General features: G+C 39.7%; 1 protein-coding gene across 1 annotated transcript in view; it reads right to left on the bottom strand.

The window, feature by feature from the left end:
* LOC137335707 (phosphatidylethanolamine-binding protein 4) overlaps nt 1-13,550 on the bottom strand; it is a 332,391-nt gene that overhangs the window by 194,093 nt on the left and 124,748 nt on the right. Inside the window, exon 4 of the mRNA XM_068001006.1 lies at nt 10,476-10,574. Coding sequence (XP_067857107.1) covers nt 10,476-10,574 — 99 coding nt within the window. The remainder of the gene's footprint in view (nt 1-10,475; nt 10,575-13,550) is intronic.

The raw sequence follows: 13,550 nt of genomic DNA, 5'->3' as shown, positions 1-13,550 counted from the left end.
TCACCAATAACCTGCTCACCGATGCTCAGTTTGGGTTCCGCCAGAACCACTCGGCTCCAGACCTCATTACAGCCCTGGTCCAAACATGGAGAAAAGAGCTGAATTCCAGAGGTGAGGTGAGAGTGACTGCCCTTGACATCAAGGCAGCATTTGACCGAGTGTGGCACCAAGGAGCCCCAGTAAAATTGAAGTCAATGGGAATCAGGGGGAAAACTCTCCAGTGGCTGGAGTCATACCTAGTACAAAGGAAGATGGCAGTGGTTGTTGGAGGCCAATCATCTCAGCCCCAGGACATTGCTGCAGGAGTTCCTCAGGGTAGTGTCCTAGGCCCAACCATCTTCAGCTGCTTCATCAATGACCTTCCCTCCATCATAAGGTCAGAAATGGGGATGTTCGCTGATGACTGCACAGTGTTCAGTTCCATTCGCAACCCCTCAAATAATGAAGCAGTCCGAGTCCGCATGCAGCAAGACCTGGACAACATCCAGGCTTGGGCTCATAAGTGGCAAGTAACATTCGCGCCAGATAAGTGCCAGGCAATGACCATCTCCAACAAAAGAGAGTCTAACCACCTCCCCTTGACATTCAAAGGCATTACCATCGCCGAATCCCCCACAATCAACATCCTGGGGGTCACCATTGACCAGAAACTTAACTGGACCAGCCATATAAATACTGTGGCTACGAGAGCAGGTCAGAGGCTGGGTATTCTGCGGCGAGTGACTCACCTCCTGACTCCCCAAAGCCTTTCCACCATCTACAAGGCACAAGTCAGGAGTGTGATGGAATACTCTCCACTTGCCTGGATGAGTGCAGCTCCAACAACACTCAAGAAGCTCGACACCATCCAAGATAAAGCAGCCCGCTTGATTGGCACCCCATCCACCACCCTCAACATTCACTCCCTTCACCACCGGCGCACTGTGGCTGCAGTGTGCACCATCCACAGGATGCACTGCAGCAACTCGCCAAGGCTTCTTCGACAGCACCTCCCAAACCCGCGACCTCTACCACCTAGAAGGACAAGAGCAGCAGGTACATGGGAACAACACCACCTGCACGTTCCCCTCCAAGTCACACACCATCCCGACTTGGAAATATATCGCCGTTCCTTCATTGTCGCTGGGTCAAAATCCTGGAACTCCCTTCCTAACAGCACTGTGGGAGAACCGTCACCACACGGACTGCAGCGGTTCAAGAAGGCGGCTCACCACCACCTTCTCAAGGGCAATTAGGGATGGGCAATAAATGCTGGCCTCGCCAGCGACGCCCACATCCCGTGAACGAATAAAAAAAAAAATATGGTAACCTTAATAAACTGTTGTGCATTTCTCTGCCCTTATTGCCATACTAACACACCGTACTAAACAGATACAAACATATGCTATGAATCCCTATTGCCTGTACACTGCCCACCAGCCAAAATACAAAAATTCAAATTTATCTAGCATTTATATTCAGTTTGTAATGGAGTTTCCTCCATTACAACAGTAACCACACTTCAAAGGGTATTTCATTGGCTGTGAAGCATTTTGGGATGTCATAAGGTTTTGAAAGGCACTATATAAATTTAAGTTTTCTTTCTCTAACTGTAATTTATAAACAGGATACTTTGCTTGTGGTGAAACAGAAAAAACTCATACTTCTAATTCATCTTGTATTTACTCCCAATTTTTTATTCAAATAATTTGTTCCATTAAGTATTCACACTGAAGTCCATTGGATAGCTTCAAGAATAAGATGGAGTCTTTCAGCAGCTTTATACATATTTAGTAAACATATCAGGAAGAAGAGTTCAACAATCCCTATGAAATAGAGAAGGGTTGATGCTGACTCAAGAGTTCCTTGGGGGAAATATTTTATGAGGTATTGGACATGGTTAGAAAACAGCAAATTAACACATCATTTTGGGGCAGATCACATTTTCTTTCCAAATACTGTTAAACAATACTTATTGCAATGAACTTTGATGGGGTAAAGAGAATTTTTTTGTATTTAATGTAATTTATAAATGAAAATGATGACTTTAATTATAGTAATTTAAACATCTAAACATAAGAAATAGGAGCAGGAGTAGGTTATACATCCCCTTGAGCCTGCTCCGCCATTCAATAAGATCATGGCTGATCTTCGACCTTAACTCCACTTTCCCGCCTGATCCCCATTTCCCTTGATTCCCCTAGAGACCAAAAATCTATCTATCTCAGCCTTGAGTATACTCAACGACTGAGCATCCACAGCCCTCTGGGGTAGAGAATTCCAAAGATTCATAACCCTCCGAGTGAAGAAATTCCTCATCTGTACTCCAGGTAAACAAAACTAAACTACCCAATGTAGAACATTGGATTGTTAAAATATAGCTTCTCCAGAACAACCAAAAGATTGCTGGAGTTTTAATATAAACTGATTCAGATCTATCAGAACATCAGGTGGTTGGCAAAAGAAATGGAGGTGACACGTGGAAATTTTTTTTTAATGCAGCAAGTTGTTATCATCTGGAGTGTGCTGCCTGAAAGGGTGGTGAAAACAGATTTAGTAACTTTCAAAAGGGAATTGGATAACTACTTGAAGGCTGAACATTTACAGGGCTATGGGGAAAGAGCAGGGGAGTGGGACTAATTGGATAACTCTTTCAAAGAGCTGGCACGGGCACGATAGGCCGAATGGCCGCCTCCTGTGCTGAACCATACCATGATCTCACAACAAGACAGCTTTCATTTATGAATGTGAATTACAATTATTACAATTATTCCTGCTGCCAATCTATAGGAACTCTAATTTAAGCATAATCATGGGAAAAACATAGCATTTTTATCTAACTAGTCAATGTATTAATCAGTATTCAAATGTACAGATCTTTCACTGCTAATTTGTGTTGTGACGAATGTATGTACGGACTTTCATATGAACCGATCTGCTCCAGAATTGTACAGTTGATAGTCAATGAATGTGGTGAGGGGACGAAAAGGTTATCAACAGCTATGAAAATGATACTCTCAAATATAGCTAAACATATTTAAAACAAGTGTAAATGAAACACTTATGCAAGTGTTTGGCAAGTTAAAATCTTAATCAACCCCCAAAGTCCACTGCTGTCAATAGTACGCAAACTGAATGCAGAGAAAGGTTTTTTTTTGTAGTTTCAAGTTTTTAAATCAAATTCTTGTGCTCATCAGGGTAAGGAATGTCAGTGCTCGGAAATGGAATGCTCTTCCACTATTGTCACAAATTCTGCAGTAAGTACTCCCGTGCCAGGAAAAGCGCAGCTGGACAGAGAGTAAAGCTGCCTCTACAATAGGCTCAAATCAAGAGCACCTCCATTTAGGGTTGCCAACCCTCCAGGCTTGCCCTGGAGTCTCGAGGAATTAAAGATTAATCTCCTGGACACTACTGCAAGCAGCCCTGGACAAAAATCATAGGAGCATTAAAGAAATTGTGTGTTTTTTCTATTTTCTTTGAGCACTTTTGTTCATTAGTTATAAAAGTATTGGAGATGTTTATTAGTTATAAAAGTATTGGAGGTGGGAAAAAAGGCTGTTTGACTGGGGAGGGTGGTTGGAGGTAGGAGGTCGAAACCTCCAGGAATATGTCTATTGGGTTATGGTTACTCGAAGCAGAAAAAAATTGGAATCTGTATTTTTCAATAGGTTCTTGGTCTTGAGTATGTTGCCCTTCTGAACTTCATTTCTTGTCTCTCTGGGTCCAAACTGTAAATCTGGCAACTATTATATAGGGGAATTTGTGTTTACACTCACCTTGATTTGAAAGAAGTGACATCTTTAGCCAGAGTTGAGCTGAATGGGTTAAATTCAGGAAACCAACAAATCAGAATAAATCCAGATTGGTTTACTTTGGATTTGATGATGAATTCAGTTCATCCCGACATCTGCGCACTATTTCTGTTGATGGTGTTCTTTCTTAACTGCATAATTTGCAGTAACAGAGCCTGATGTTCATCCTTAGTCATTGAATGCAACTCGCTGAATAAAATGCAAGATCGAAGAATGTATTTATAAATAAACCCAATTATGATTTCAGACATATGACGAGGCTGCCTGTCCACTGTGGCTTCTTTATGCAATATGCCTGCTGTCTTCAACAATGAGCTTTGTAATATAATGTTATGTAAAAAGATGACTCACCAACACTGTTCTTTATTCTCATCCACCTCTTCAATATTCTGCATTATCATCTTATTCACTGTCATTGTTAAAGACATCAGGTGCAGCAAAGTTGCAGGTCAATTCAATGTATAATACTCAACAACCTGCAAGCCCAAACAAAGGAGAAATATCCTCAAATGATCTTGATCACTGGTTCACAAACTTTTTCAGGCTGAGCCTCACCGAACAAAATTCATAACCATTTTGAAATAAATAAAAATGAGAAGTCAGCTCAAGACTTTTGAGAAAGGTTACTTTGCCCAAATTGCTTTGTGTGACTTTGAAAGAGAAAACTATTCTGCAGCTCATCACCAAAGAGACAACTTTATAATATTTTATTTGCACATTAGTGACTGCCCTGACATAAGAGAAGTGTGCTGTGCCTATATATTTTTGTATAAATCAAAGATTTGCAAATTGTGCTTCAGCTTTAAAAGTATTAACCTTCCAAAATATCCACAGTTCCACGTGCATGTATCTTGCTTTTGGGATTTTAGGATGTGGTTGCTGATTTCTATTTTAATGTACAGCACTGTACAAAAAAATCTTTTCCAAATTGTACATTTTGATGCACAGCACAGATCCGCAGCCTAATGAGCGTTAAAAACTGTTCAAATTAACATCTGTGTGTCACATATTTTAAACAGATTGTTCCATTCTAATCATTGCTATATGACCTGTAATTATTCATGATAGTAAAAACAAGAACATCTGTATCACTAATAATATAGTAATGTTTACTCCACACGCATGAAACTAGGGAATCCATTTAGCAGCAGCTTCAATGGCTTTGAGCACGTAATGTTGGATCCCGTTTCGCTTTTCAAAATGCTTCTGCTTTGCAACCCCTTGACTTTACTGATGGTAGAACAGTCAACACAACCCTGCTCTAAATTTGCAAGAGGATGAAGAATCCAAACACATCTCATTCACAAAGAAGAAGCGCCTTTACCCTCAGGCCAGCCAACTGTCAGTTATCGATTTTCTGTGAGAACCAATTCCAGGTCACTTTGCTAAATCATTACACAACAGCACTTCCACTACAGGACAATGGCAATACTGTGCTTTCTGATGCAGTCGCACCAGCAGTTTCTTGGCGGTGTAAATAGGGAACAAATGGCAACACTGCCCACTTCCACCACAATGAAGTTTCAGATGGCAGAGGTTGAAAAAAAAAGTTTACACAGAATTTACAGCACAGAAACAGGCCATTCGGCCCAACTGGTCTATGCTGGTGTTTTTGCTCCACATGAATCTACTCCCACCCCTCTTCATCTCACCCTATCAGCATATTCTTCTACTCCTTTCTCCCTCATGTACTTATCTAGCTTCCCCTTAAATGCATCTATGCTATTTGCCTCAACCACTCCATGGCATAGTGAGTTCCTTATTCTAACCACTCTCTGGGTAAAGAAGTTTCTTCTGAGTTCCTTATTGGATTTATTAGTGACTATCTTATATTTGTGGCCCCTAGTTTTGACCTCCACCACAAGCGGAAACATCTTCTCTACATCTACCCTATCGAACCCCTTCGTTGTTTTAATGGCCTCTGTTTGTTGACCTCTCAGGCTTATCTTTTCTAGAGAAAAGAGCCCCAGCTTGTTTAGTCTTTCCTCATAGTTGTAACCTCTCAGTTCTGATATCATTCTTGTAAATCTTTTTTGCACCTTCTCCAGTGCCTCTATATCCTTTATGTAATATGGAGACCAGAACTGTTCACAGTACCTTCAGTGTTGTCTAACCAAGGTTCTTTCTAATTTAACATAACTTCTCCACTTTTCAATTCTATTCCTCTTGCTTAAATGTACGCAGTGAGTGATAGTCATCTGTGATGATGGTGAGTTCTCTGCTGAATGATAAGAAACGATAATGTCGGTAGATGTTTTCAACCAGTAGAGAATATACTAGGTGTTCACTTATAGTCCAATGACCTGGCCACAAGCAAAATGACACTGCAGTATTGGCATTGGCATCGCAATCCTTGGTGCCAAAAAATGTACAGTACATATCAATGGCAGTTTAAGTGTAACTTCTAAGCTGTAAATAACTCAATTCTTGACAGCTATTTAAAGGTTCACATGTAACTCAAAATGACACAAAATCATTTCACTATCACATTCTCCAGCGTAACCACTTTTGTTATTTTCCATAGCTCCATCACAAACAAATATCAAACATCTGCTCAAGAGCACATTCCTTTTTATAAATACTACTTCTACAGCACCCAAAGGCAACCTTATGAAGATGGTCTAAACACTTAAAACTCAAGTTGCTGCTGTTATTTTCCAATTATCAACTTATTTGCTTCAGTTTAATTCCATTGTATTCTAAACCTCCTGACCAACTGTCTTTGAGTACTCCAGCTTGCAGAGCAACAGTACCGTTGCCAAGTTTCTTAGACCATTCTAATGCACAGGTATGCTTTGTGCATTGAATAATACTCTTTTAAGCCATGGAGACTGGGTGATGCAGAGGATTAGTAAACTGTATTTTCACTCTGGGACACGAGTTTGAATCCAGCCAAAGTGACGGGATGCATGTCTGCTCTCTCCCTAGTCATGTTTTGTTTTGTCCCCCTAGCTTTATTGATTTTGGTCCACTTTAAAATTGATGTCTCACTCTTCCATTTCAGCATTTCAGTCAATCCTCCCCAAATCTGTGTGTGCTACTTGGCATTTCCTGGTCAAGAAAGTTGGCAGGTGACTTTCTCCCAAGCTTCTGTCACTACCAATTGAAATGACCAGTGTGGGCTGCATAAGAACAGTCTAAGAGGATCCTTTATTTTTCCATCCTCCTTGTGATTGTATGCCTAGCCTCAGCTATGTTGGCATTCCCAATTGCTCAGACAAGAACAAGAACTCATTGTGTGGGAAATTATGGTCACAAATCCTTGTCCTACCAATATCTGCATCGCCCACCTCAAGGTTTATGTATACATTATAGATACATTGTGTACGACTCTCAAAGATACCCTTATGGAAAGGAATGCTGTATCTCAAAGGCAGATAGACAGAATGCTGGAGCAGCTTTGATGTCACTTTACTGGTGTGATCACTGTTGCTTGGATACAGAGGGTTGTTTCAAATGGGACTCCGTGTTTACAGTGTGCTGACTACATTTATACTGAAGTCAAATTGCCTCCAGGAGAATCTAGTTTCTGCTCAGAAATAAATCAGAAATTCCATTTAAAAAAAAAATCATCCAGAGTAAACATTTGAGGACATTAAAAATTGCTAGTCCATGTTTAAATGTATTGTGCAGTACATTTTGAAAACAGATCAAGACAGGTAATGCAAGAATTTCAGTTACCTGCCCCAGACAAAATTCAGAAGAGTCGCTACTCTGTAGTACTATTATACCCCCATTTTACAGTTCAATGCAAAGTTAAATGACAATGAAGCTTATGTGTATAGCACTCTAGTAATATGAACCTCTGCAGCTGCAAAGCACTGACCACCACAGGAATTCCTCCATTACTCCAATAAGTTTGCTTAGTCTTTGAGAAAGCATTAGCCACAAGGCTTAACTAATATAAAGTTTGGGTGAGCAGGGTTCCTGCCATTTGATTTCTCCATTTGCCTCCTCCAACACACATTTTTGAAGGCACACACAGTTGTTGCAAGTTTTATTCTTAATATATGCAGCTGATTTTTACCCCAGGTTTTACACTCTTGTTCTAAAAAAAAATCACACTTCTGGCTAAAACGTAGATAACAAATGTCAGCCCTTTGAAGAATGCAGTGACACACCCAAAACATACCAAATAAGAATTACATTTAAACAAAAAATATGCATGGAACATTATGAAATAGAAATGGTCTGTAATTCCATACAGCTGATAATTCTGCTCAATTCAGCAGCAGAAATTTCAAGCAAATCATTCTTGAGGATTATTTCATTTCTGTCTTGACCTAAAAAGGTGTTGCAGTATTTAAAAGGTTTTAATAGTTACTACAGAACCTCCTGTGGTATTGTTCATTATCCCAGTGTCAGGAAGAGGAGTTTTTGCCAGCTGCAATATTAGGGAGTTAGGTCAGTGGCTGTTGGATACAGTACTGCGGAGCAGAGTGCAGGAGTGGGAGTTTTTGGGATGTAGACATCGCTTACAGTATCAAGAATGAAGTGGCTCTGGGCCAAGATTTGTTGGGAGATAAGGAGGGGAGCCAGAGTTGAAATACTTTGGATCGCCTGTGGGGAGGGGAGGGTGGTCAAGGGAACTGAGTAAAACTATAGGCAGAATAGGTAAAATACAGGATTAGGTGGTAGGAAGCAAGACAGCTGAAAGTTAGTTGACATTTTTCTCCAACAATCTGACTGATCTGTGGTATCATATGGTGAGAATGTATCACCATAATGTTAAGATGCTCACTACAATACCACTATTATAAATATTGCATTTGTACAGTATTACAAACACATGATTTTACTATTTCACACATGACTTTACTTTAGATTCACAGTAACTATAAACTGTTCAGGAACATCATAACCTTCAGTGCAGCAAGAAACTCTAGAAACACATATACAAAAAAAGTCTATTTCATTTTGGTTCCAGAATTCTAACTCATTATATGTTAATTCTGTGAGTCACTCCAAAGTTCCAGGTGTGGTAGCAGACACAGATAGTGTTGTAAATACAATATGTACAGGATATTTCTATGAAATGATTATCATATTGTGGTAGCTTTCAGAGAAAATGTTCACAGGAATAGAAATGGCCATATGTTCAATATGTTACTTTTCTTGAATACATTAATAAGCTACACGGAGTTAAATCATTTTTAAAACAGAAATACATTTTTCCCTTAATCTATTTCACTTCCATATTTTCTAAATAAGATTATTACAAACACATTGGAAGAAAATGCGGTATCAGTACATTGGTGCTCCAATATATTAAAACTTTTCATGGTTGTTCCATGAACACCTTCACCCATAATTTCACAAACAAGTGGGTTCTCAATCATCGTTGTACAATCACAGATATCAAGTCCATTTTTTTGAAAAATATATATTGGTTGTTGAATTCCCTTTTCTTCATGTTCATCAAGGTGAGGAATGTCAGTGCAGGAGAAGGGAACACTTGTTAATTTTAGAACCCAGCAATGCATCAAATATTCTCCAGCTAGGTATGGCAGTTTCTCTACCCAATAACATTCCGAAATCCCACCTTCTGCAGAGCACAGAGAGAGTGAATTTTTCCAACTGTCACACTCACAATCCTTATCACCTCGAACTAAGATTATCAATTTAAGGCCAGTTCATATTGACTTCCTGGAAATTTTGTGCCAGGGGCTCACACTCCTGGGAACTGGGTTGAGACTGTCCAAGCTTATTTCACTTAGAACCGCTAAGCAGGCACAAAGATGTAGGTTTCATTCCACTGCCTTGCCCAGGTCCCAGAGGTGAAACGACAGTCTGCTAGTGTACTTGGCAACTGTGCAGAATGCAGGTTGAAATTCTATGAAAATAAACAAACATATAATTGGGGGGAAAAAAAACGACTCCTGTGGATTCAGTTTTAACAATAGTTTTGTACTGTGGATCACCTCCAGGAGGATTTTTGGGATTCTTGTCAAATGAGACTATAGTACTTTCTGATGACCTCCATTCCTACTGAATCCATAGGTTACTTTCCAGTCTTGTACAAAATGTAATTGTTACATCACTCCTCCACCACAGCACCAACAACAATCAATACCTTGAACTCATTCAATACCCAATTCCAATCAATATCAAAGTCTCAATAACCGCAGCAATGTCCACACCCAAATAATTCTGATAATCTGCACGGTGCACTGAAAGGTACTGAGTAAAACAATGCTGCAGGTAGGTTACAGCTATATATTGTACAATGTGTCAAAAGTTCTGTTTCAAATATGGGCCAAACAGGGACGTTTGTCCAAATGCAAAGACAGAAATCCACTATCAACAGGTTAATGCCCTTCCCCCTCCAGGATTAAAACCATAATTGCAATGCAATGCCTTAGAGTCCTGATCTGAGTGTCTCTGTCAGCTGGGTCACCTGATTATTAGAATTTTAACAACCACTATTTCTACCAGGTTTATTAACAGGAACGTTCAAGGACACGAGATAAATGCATCATACATAACGGGGAATACTGGGATCAGAATGTGAGGCTGCTGGTTGGGAATTCAGCACTCTGTTAATGGAGCTATCAAGCTGCTGTAAACAACTTAGTTAAAGCACAAGCATAAAAACAGATCTCAAAAGCAAATTTTAAAAATGTGATGTGCTGCATAGTAAGGAAGTTGATCGAGCCTCACAACTCATCATCAGACAGCACTTACAAGTATGCCAGTCACCAACCAATGTCTCCAGAGACGGTATGTAGGATTTTTTCTGCTCGGGGCATCAGGATCCACCATTATCAGCACGTACATTTTGTCCTGTTAGATAAATATGATGGGACACAATTAGGAATATTGTTCTGCATCAACACACTAACAAATCACCATGTCACAATCATATGTCTCAGGATAGATTGGATCTTAATCTAAAGATAGAGGGCAAATATTCCATGAGTAAATGTTCTTTAAAAAATTATGAATTTAACAGACAGCAGATCACATCTTATGCTCTTGTAGCCAAAAACAAAGAAAATGGCTGGGTGCAAAAGAAAGAGAGAAAGACTTGCATTTATGTAGCGCCTTTCATGGCCTCAGGACGTCTCAAAGCACTTTACAGCCAATGAAGTACTTTTGAAGTGTAGCTACTGTTGTAATGTAGGAAATGCTGCAGACAATTTGCGCACAGCAAGGTCCCACAAACAGCAATGTGATAATGACCAGATCATCTGTTTTACGTATTGGTTGAAGGATAAATATTGGCTAGGACACCAGGGAGAAGTCCCCTGCTTTTCTTTGAATAGTGCCATGGGATCTTTTACGTCCACCTGAGAGGGCAGATGGGACCTTGTTTTAACATCTCTTCCAAAAGACTGCACTTCCAACAGTGCAGCACTCCCTCAGTACTGGACTGGAGTGTCAGCCTAGATTTTGTGCTCAAGTCTCTAGAGTGGGACTTCAACCCACGGCCTTCTGACTCAGAGACAAGAGTGCTACCACTGAGCCACGACTACACAAGAGTTATGCGGCAGACATTAGAATATTTTTATTTTGCAATACCACCCACAGGATTTGTTTATGGCCATTACAACTGCTAAGAAGTCTGACACTTCCCATCCCATGTGAATTTGTGGCCCAGCTTTTCTTCTTAACCCACAATCTCACTTTCTCTCAATCTGCCCAAGTGGAAAGTCAATCTTTGAAGTCCCAACTCACAGATACTCTGATTTTCTAATTCCCGGTTCAGCATGACAAACAATGATTTAAAAAAATTAATTATACAATGTTCCTCTTGATCAAGCATAAGCCTGTATTTGTTTGTCCAAAGGAAGAATAATATTCCTTCAATTAAAGGGGGTTACAGTTTTTTTTACAAAATTCTAAAAGAGAACCTTTCTGGATATTACCATTTCTTTGTGAACACGTTCTTTATTATGGTCTATCTTTGTCAAGATTTTTATTTTTGTCCCTTTTTCTTTTTAAATTGAGGCCCGTAAACAAATAAAATTGTTCATTTATCTGTCTGTGTTCAACTGTGTCTATAACCATGATTGATAACCAAAATTTGGCCTACACCATTGAAATTCAGTGACGTGTCAAATCAACAGAAACAAAAATGCAGAGTTTGAATTTAAATTAGATTTCAGGAACAAGTTTCAGGAAAGTATTTCAAGTTGGAATATGTCAACTTTTCCTTCCCTCCTCCCAGTGATAAAATGCTTATCTTGCAGTTGGCAAGACATCAAGCTGAAAAGCAAGTACTGTATCGACTGTGTGTGGAACATCAGTGCATTTCTTCCTCCCTCTGATTCCTTTCTCCATGTTCCTGGTGGTTCTGATCTCTGAAAGGCTTTCTCAATCACATCAACCCCACCCTTCCCCTATTCACTCTCCAACTCTGTGTAGATAGAAAAAGATATATTTTCTTTCTTTTCAAGGTTGCTGAGCAAGACATTGATTCAGGTGAAAAAAATTATTGAATACATATCAAGCAGCAAGGAACATAAAGCCATTTTTTTCCAGCAGGAGATGGAACTACAAAGTGTGTCGATGTTGGCTAATGAGTTGAAATATAATGCAGCTAAGAGAACCAGCTAGTAACCACCTGGTCGGGCATTCAGCCATTTGGTCTGCTGTGTCATCCCTTATTCTAATTTTCTTGGCTCATTGTCAGTTGATCCATCATGATTACCACGAACAATCCAATCTAAGTTATTGTAAAGAAGCGCTAAGTAAATCAGCCAGTTGACTACTCCATTCTGGATTGTGAAAAACCATTTCATTTTGTTGAAATGAACAAAATGTTTTGACTAACCTCATGGGGATGCAAACCAATTAAAATGAAAGATTCTACAGAAGAGCACCCTCTAGTGATAAAATTAACTTTCTCGCAAATTTATATTTTGGTGCTCATCAAAGCCGGGGATCAATACTGGAGATTTGAACTCTCTTCCTCTTTGGCAGCAAGCAATCCAGACTGGGTTGTACAGATGTAGAACAAATTGCATATCACAAGTACCCTGCTCAATTCAAGAGGATCTTGGATCATCTGTGCCAACTCCAAATGCTGATGGTGCAGGCAAACTTCTCAAAATGCACCACTCCATGCTCTGTCTGGAGCATTGCTGGAACATTGGAAATTAGGGATGGCACAGATGATCCAGGATCCTCCCAAGACATTTGTAAAGTATAGCAAAGCTTCTTCTGCACTGCCCCAACAATGTACCTTAGCCCTAAACTCAAAACAACACTCTCTAAATGCATCAGTAATAATGATTGCATTTTCCCACATTGACCATTTTAGAGCTTCTCTGAACGGATTGGCAATTTTGCTGTAGGCACGAATCATATTTGGTCCAAGAATACCTAAATTCATTTCACATGGAATCTCTGCAGTTAGGAGCAGAACACTTTAATTCCATCGGTCTGGGTTAGATTTTATCCCAAATCCCATAACATAGCATGCTAACCCAGTCTCTTCGTATTTTTTTTCTTAAGTGCTGATTTAATTGTAATTGCCGCAGAACTCTTATGTAAATACAATCATGAGGCCGTACTCCATGATAGAACTTCTCACACCACTTATCACAAGGGAAAAACTTATAAAAAAGCATGTCATAAACATGTAACAGGAGAAGTTGTAAAGTCACTGAGCACACTCTTGATCTCCCTCCCTCCGTGTCCCTTAGCTTTCTCTGAATCTCCTTCCTTAACCCTGAATCACGGTATACTTCAAAATACACCAAAAAAGGGGGTCAAAAATCAAAATTTCCCACTAGACACCCAAGGAAATAAAGG

The sequence above is a fragment of the Heptranchias perlo genome, chromosome 20, assembly GCF_035084215.1.
Source record: "Heptranchias perlo isolate sHepPer1 chromosome 20, sHepPer1.hap1, whole genome shotgun sequence".
In the NCBI taxonomy this organism is placed as follows: domain Eukaryota; kingdom Metazoa; phylum Chordata; class Chondrichthyes; order Hexanchiformes; family Hexanchidae; genus Heptranchias; species Heptranchias perlo.
Note: the sequence above shows the minus strand (reverse complement) of the source record. Positions and strands in the feature narration are given on the sequence as shown.